This window comes from Mus pahari, chromosome 4, assembly GCF_900095145.1.
Source record: "Mus pahari chromosome 4, PAHARI_EIJ_v1.1, whole genome shotgun sequence".
Classification (NCBI taxonomy): domain Eukaryota; kingdom Metazoa; phylum Chordata; class Mammalia; order Rodentia; family Muridae; genus Mus; species Mus pahari.
This window is the reverse complement of record NC_034593.1, coordinates 108283364-108290486: the sequence shown is the minus strand read 5'-3', so window position 1 is coordinate 108290486 and position 7123 is coordinate 108283364. Positions and strand designations below refer to the sequence as shown.

Sequence of the window (7123 nt, the reverse complement as noted above, 5' to 3'; positions counted from 1 at the left end):
TTTTTTTTTTTAATCTTATTTTATGTGAACTACTCTAATACATTTTTCTTTGAAGGTTCTTCCAAAGATCTTGACGAGGCACTCTTCCAGTCTTTCTTAGTAATTTTTTCTTTGCAGTTTTTAGTCATTGTCTTCTACAAATATATATATTTCAACTTTACCCTGCACCCTTTTGTTAAATAAAGTTGCTGTTATTTTCTTCAGTTGTACATTTTATGTCTGATATATTTTATTTTGATTGCTATGAAAGCTGGTATGAAATGTGGGACCCTCAAATGTATCAGTTTATGATGTCTAATTTGAATATTTGTCTCATTTTTGATTGGCCTCTGTTAATAATAGACATAACCTAATTTTGTCGTTTAGTACTGTTATCATTCACAGTTCTGCATGCTAAAATGTTTGAATCAGAGTGCCTTTAAGACTTGCCTGCATTTCATAACCAGCCATGCTTATGCAGTTAAAGTTCAAAGTTTAAAATTCCTATGCATGCGTTCCTTCCCTATGTTGAGATGAAATGCTATATTTACTCTTTGATAGAGATGTACTTTACCCATATTTGTCTTGGATGACTACATTTTGCTCAGTTTTTCTTGTACAGTACATAAACCAACCATTTTCTGACCAAATTCCTGCATTTCCTATGTACTGACCTATATTTTATTTTTTTTTTTGTTCCCCAATTCCTTATTTTTTTCTTCTGCATTGCTGTTTCCCTTCCCCATTTCATCCTTTTCCCTGTGTGTTCACCTCCCCTTTCCTTGTCTTCTCCCAAATGCCCGTTCCCTTCCCTGTCTTATCCTTATTTTCCTTGTCCTTGTCTTCATTCCCTGTCTCCATTCCCTATGTTCATGCTTCTGTGCTTGAACAAATGTTCCTCGGACCAACTTGCCCCAATTAACCGCCTTGAACCATGATCCATGACCACCTCACCATTCTGCGGGAACCACCCTTCGTTATGGATGATCTGTTCATCTCCGCTCTTCCTCGACTCTTCTCTCTTCTTGTCTTACGCTGCTTGCTCTTCTCTCCTTCTAAAGATGGTTACGCCCCAAAGTCTGTTTACCCTCTTCGGTATGTTATTGTTAGCACTATACTTTTATTATTGATTTGATTTTTTTGTTTTTTGTTTTTTGTTTCACCTTAATTCTTATTTGTAGCTAGCACTTTGGCTTAAAGTTGAATAGTAAATCTTTTGCTATTTTTCTTTGCTATTTAAAACTCTCCATAGACACAAAGTTTGTTTTAATGCATGCTGATTTATTTTGCATGGTTTTTAATTTAATATCATTCACATAGCTTTGAGGGTTTATCAAAAATTATTCTTTTCAAAATTCACTGTTCAAAATCTTGTTCTTCTTTATTCATTTGTGTAAATGGTGAGATTGAGTGAGTGATCATGTTGATGTCTGAATGTTTCATTGATGTGTCAGAAAGATAATCGTTAGCTGACTTTCACATAAAATTAATTCCATTTCTGGATTACCTCTCTGTGGCTCCACAAAAAGGTGTTTATGGAGATGTGCAGCGCGTGAAGATTTTGTACAATAAGAAAGACAGTGCTCTGATACAGATGGCTGATGGGAACCAGTCACAGCTTGGTAAGAGGGAGCTACATTACCTGTACACTTAAATTCTAAATTCAAATGCAGTAGTCTATATCTGTGCCTAAAAACAGACCCTTTTAATTAAGAGATCATTTGTGACTTTTTAATAATCAAGTCTGAAAATGTCATATTAACTTTTATATTTTTATAGTTTATACATGGTGAGTCCATGTTTTGCCTTCTTCCTAACAAGTTGAGCAGAGCTTTATAGAAAAGGATGTTAGCCCCAAAACTGAAGTGACTTTTGGTTAAGAGTTCTATTCCTGTGTATCTCCTATATTAGAAATAATTGTTCATATAGGTCATAAAACCCTATTCAATGTCCTTGTGTTTTTCTAAAATCACTTTAGATTTTGACTCAGTTTGGCAGTGGAAAGGGAAGTCCTTTGAGTTTCTGAGTTTTACAAAACAAAAATCTTCACCAATGGTTAATCCAAAGGCATAAAATGTAGTTCAGTCAAGTTCCAGATATATCACTGTCTTTCACACATGCTTCAATGTAGAATACAATTGCATGCACAGAATGTGATTATTTGTAATTATCACCAGGGTCTTAGCTTATAATTTAATTCATTACAATTCAAGAATAATGCTACCTTTTTCTGACTGCATTCACATTTTTAAACTTTGGAATTTACCATTTTTGATGGGATTAATTGTTACAGCAATCGGGAGCTCTGTGAACTTGGTAGCTCAGATACAAAACTATCTGATTTTTCTGGTTTAAAGTGGCAATACATATTTTAAATGTGCTAGCTTAAACATTGATATTTGGTATATCATTTTCTCCTGTGTTTATGAACATGCTTTTCTTCTGAGGTGAGTTGCTGCTGCTTTGTTATCACTAATTTTAGTAGTGCTGGGTATCAAATCCTGAGATTTGTACGCGCCAGGCAAGTTCTCTGTGCTGTGGCCCCAGCTCACTGTTGTTTTTGTGTAGTGCCTTTATATGTAAGTAACATTTGACAGTGTTACTCGTGAACAAGATCATTTTCAGGTACTTCCTTCTCTTATTAGAATTTGAGTTGAGTATGGCTTTATCTTCCTTTAATTAATAACAAGTCATCATGAGATATGGGGACTAACACATTTATTCGGAATACTTTTTGTTTTCATTTTATATAAAGACTTACTTTAAACAAGTGGTACCTTAATCCTTATTGTGCTTGATTGTCACAACAAAATACTATGATGTAAAGTCGAAACAACAGAAAGTAGTTTTCTCGTAGTTGTGGCTGACATATTTGCAGATCAAGGTGCTGACCCCCATGGAAGGCTGTCTGGTTGATCCTGTTGGCAGCACTTTGACCTGTACCCAACATGAACATACTGAATGGATCTACTTCTTTGTTCTTCGCTTCAACCGAGTATCTGACCGAGAAACTTAAGGGAGATAGGGTTTACTTTTAACTTACAATTTGAAGGTTCAGTTCATCACAATGAGGCAGTCACATCAGCAAATGCTTGAGGCAGCTGGCCACAGTGAGGTCATAGCCAGGAATCAGAGTGAATTAAAATTAGCTGGGTTAGAGCTTGCTTTTTATAATCTTTTGTAGTCTAGAATGCAAGCCCATGGGATATTGCTGTCCTTACTTATTGTGGGCCTTCCCATCTGAGTTCAGCTAGATCCCTGCTGTGACCCTTTAATACAATTTATTATATCATGACCCTTTCAACCATAAAATTTTGTTACTTCACAACTAATTTTGTTATTGCTATAATTCGTAATGTAAATACCTGACATGCAGCGTATCTGATGTGTGACTTCTGTGAAACGATCATTTGACCTCCAAAGGGGTCACAACCGACTGGTTGAGAAGTGCTGATCTAGTTAATCCTTCAGGGGCTTGTCTCTTAGGTGTTCTAGATCCTGTTGTATTAACGCTCAGTATAAACCATTGTGTAAAACCCTGCAGTACAAAGTGAAGAATCTTTTAAAAACAGCCTCCCTCCCCCCACCCCCCTTAATGTGCCTAGACTTGTGACTAAAGAAAACACTTACCTCTTTGCTAATATTAGGCAAGTTCTCAGACTAGAGAGATGGCCCAGCCATTAGAGGCTAGGTTAACAACCAAATATATTAGCCAAGTTCTCTTCTTTGGAAGACAACCTGACAGGTACCTAAGGAAGCCATATGATATCCTCTTATCATGTGCTGTGTTTTGTCTTCATGTGTCCTAGAATTTGAAGGGAAAAAATAATCAAATGATTTGAGTAAATTATGGTGACTTTAGAGGTATAGGGTATCCATAGATAATATTTCTGCAGCAGATGGTTAAGATGCCTCTGTAGAAGCGACTTCAGAAAAATGATTTGACAAAATTGAGAGAAGTGTGAGAGAATACTTTCTAGCCAGAGAGCATTATAAGAAATACACTACTAAGGTGCCGTTACATTATGGCTTGGATAGTGTCTGGCAGCATCATTCCCAGCACAAGCTGTTACTGCATCCATCAATTAATATTCTGTGCAAAGAGGCCGGGAGGAATGCAAGGGTCAGGCTGGGAAATGTAACTACATTAAAGAGGAAGTTTAGATTTTGTTCCCAGGAATGTTTATTAAGTGATGCCATGGTATTGGTTTTGCATTTTAAAAGTAAATCTCCAAATGATTCTCTCTCTCTCTCTCTCTCTCTCTCTCTCTCTCTCTCTCTCTCTCTCTCTCTCTGTATAGAATGGATGGGGGGAAGAAACAGAGAGATTCAACAGCAAGGCAGATAAGGAATTGGAGTTACCCAGATCTAGTGACTAGTGAGAAATAGAGACAACATGAATTTGATAGGGAATTGAGAGGACAGTCCCAACCATGCTGCCCAGGAGTTGTAACACACTAGGAAGCCGAGCAGCAGGAGGGAGGATGGCACTAGGGATGACAACTACATTTTTCTTGTGGCCATTAAAATCCAGTTTATCACCAGGATTCTTATAGTAGATAGATGGTTGTAGATGTTGTTGTTGTTCTATGAAGGTGGTTTTTTGATACAATACCTTGTCTTGTAGAAATAAAAAATGGTAATAAATTCATGATTTTTAAGTTGTAAGAAAATCCAGAATTTTCAAATTAGAAGTATTTTTATCTTAAACTTGATATTTTAATAGTTATTCTTTATTTTTCTAGCCATGAATCATCTTAATGGGCAGAAGATGTATGGAAAAATTATTCGTGTTACTCTCTCTAAACATCAGACTGTGCAACTACCTCGAGAGGGACTTGATGATCAAGGGCTAACAAAAGATTTTGGGAATTCACCACTGCACCGTTTTAAAAAACCGGGATCCAAAAACTTTCAGAACATTTTCCCTCCTTCTGCTACCCTTCACCTGTCTAACATCCCGTGAGTATCTCTTTCAGCTCATGACTGAGCACAGGGGTATTGTCAGCAAAGCAGGTCTACGGTTGTCTGTACTCATCTGGACTCTCCCTGTCTTCTTTTTCTAGCCCTTCTGTAGCAGAAGAGGATCTGCGAACTCTGTTTGCCAACACCGGGGGCACTGTGAAAGCATTTAAGTTTTTTCAGTAAGCAAGCTTCTTTGTCTTAAAATGTGTGACTTGATAGAAGTTAATTTTTTTTTCAAATATATGTTTTTATTTACTTATTTACCTCAAATGGGTGAAATCGGTATTTAAAACTCTTCTTATGAAGTATCTAATTTCATAATTTTGTTTCAGAAGAGATCACAAAATGGCTCTTCTTCAGATGGCAACAGTGGAAGAAGCTATTCAGGCTTTGATTGACCTTCATAATTATAACCTTGGAGAGAACCATCATCTGAGAGTGTCTTTCTCCAAGTCAACAATCTAAGGACGGGAGATGAAGATGGCGGGCAGATCCCATTGTTTGGTGTCATCACCTATTGACTGTTCAGAAAAGTGGGGACCAGAGTTTGATTTTTTTCATGCTGTTATCATTCCTTGGTTATAAAATGAAATGGCATATGTAAAGGCAGAGTTGCTAACTGCTGTGTTTCATCTGTTCAATAGGGAAGCCATTTTTGTCTGTTTAAATTTTTAGTTTAATTTTGCTTTTTTTTCCAACTTAGTTGACATACGTGCCTTACAAAGGAAAACTAGTGTTGCTATTGTGCATTTACTAGGAAAAAGGAATTGGTTGTTTAGGGCACATTGTTATGTGGGAATTAAAATATGTTTAGGCAGGGGTGTGTCAAAAGGTTAAGTTTTTGTTTCTCCTGCTTGGAACTTTCTTTGAATTATTGGCTTATCACATTTCTTTCTATTTAATCTAATAAGATACTTGATACTGAGAGTATAAAACAGCATTTTTAGTTTTTACTATCTTAGGCTTTATTGCTTTTGAAAACATTGGCCTTTTGTATCTCACAAATCTGGTCTAGATTCAGTTATGAATGTAGGCATTAGTTAAAATTAACAAGATGCAGAGTATTAATTTCTTAAGACAAGTGATTTCTGTAAGTTTGAGCCCTATGTGGAAAGCATTGTGGAACCTTAACCTTTTTGTACACACTCTTGTGGGACGTATCATATAAATGTCAGCACTAAGTAATGTCTTGTTTGTGGCTGAATATTTTTCGTAGATGTTTTTGAAGTTGACATGACTTATGTGCATTTAAATATATATTGCCATCCTTAGTTTGTAATTAAGATTTGGAAAATGGTTGTGGATTTCTGAGCATGTGCAGACTGGTCTAGCTAGTTCAGGAACTGGTGCATGTATTTTTCAAAGACAAAGAAAGTGTACTGCGAAAACTTGCAGGAAGATTAATTTTGTGGCAGTTTTCTAAAACTGACAACCAGGTGGGACCAAAGTTTATGTGCCTTTAGTCTTAATTTACCTTGCATTGTAATATTCAGTTTTAATAAATCTTCAAAATATTTTGTATTTAGGAATAGATCTGACTTTAATAAAAACATGGCTCAGAATCTACAGGTCAAATTTATTTGAACAGTTCTTGTCAATCTGAATTGTTGATTCTGTTAAATGACCAATACTTTTTGAAATTGATGTACTTAGTTTCAAGATTCATAGATTCTGTTATCTATGTAGACAGAATGGTCATGTATATTTTCTATTAGTTGAGTTTTTACATCTTTAGAAATGTAAAATTCAGTATAGTTTGAAAGCGGCACAATTAAAAATTAATTTTCTAACAAAGTTGGGAGGTTTGATGGTTGTTTAATTTCACTTTGTGTGTACTCTGCTTACCTCTGTAGCATGCTCAATAAACACTTCTGTAGCTCTGTATTCACCTTTTCTGTCTTTCTCTGCTGCCTTTTCTCTCTCTCCTTTGTTTTCACTCCACTGTGCTTCTGAATTCATGTTTACTCTCTGCCAGGGTGGGAAAGGAGTAATAATATTACAATCCTATGGCTTTATACCATAAATAAATCTAGATGCTGTGAAAATGCACCAGCTGTTCCTTTTTTTAATGCAAAAGACGGTAACTGCTTTTTCAGGAGGACACATATTAAACATTTCCCACCCTGTTTATAATCTGCTTTAAAGACATAACTTCTATTGTAGCTTGTTGATTCTCTCT

General features: G+C 35.9%; 1 protein-coding gene across 1 annotated transcript in view; it reads left to right on the top strand.

The window, feature by feature from the left end:
* Ptbp2 (polypyrimidine tract binding protein 2) overlaps positions 1-6828 on the top strand; it is a 66608-nt gene extending 59780 nt beyond the window's left edge. Inside the window, exons 12-14 of the mRNA XM_029537184.1 lie at positions 4725-4941; positions 5046-5123; positions 5277-6828. Of these exons, the coding sequence (XP_029393044.1) occupies positions 4725-4941; positions 5046-5123; positions 5277-5409 (428 nt within the window). The 3' untranslated portion in view covers positions 5410-6828. The remainder of the gene's footprint in view (positions 1-4724; positions 4942-5045; positions 5124-5276) is intronic.
* Positions 6829-7123: the final 295 nt, after the last annotated feature.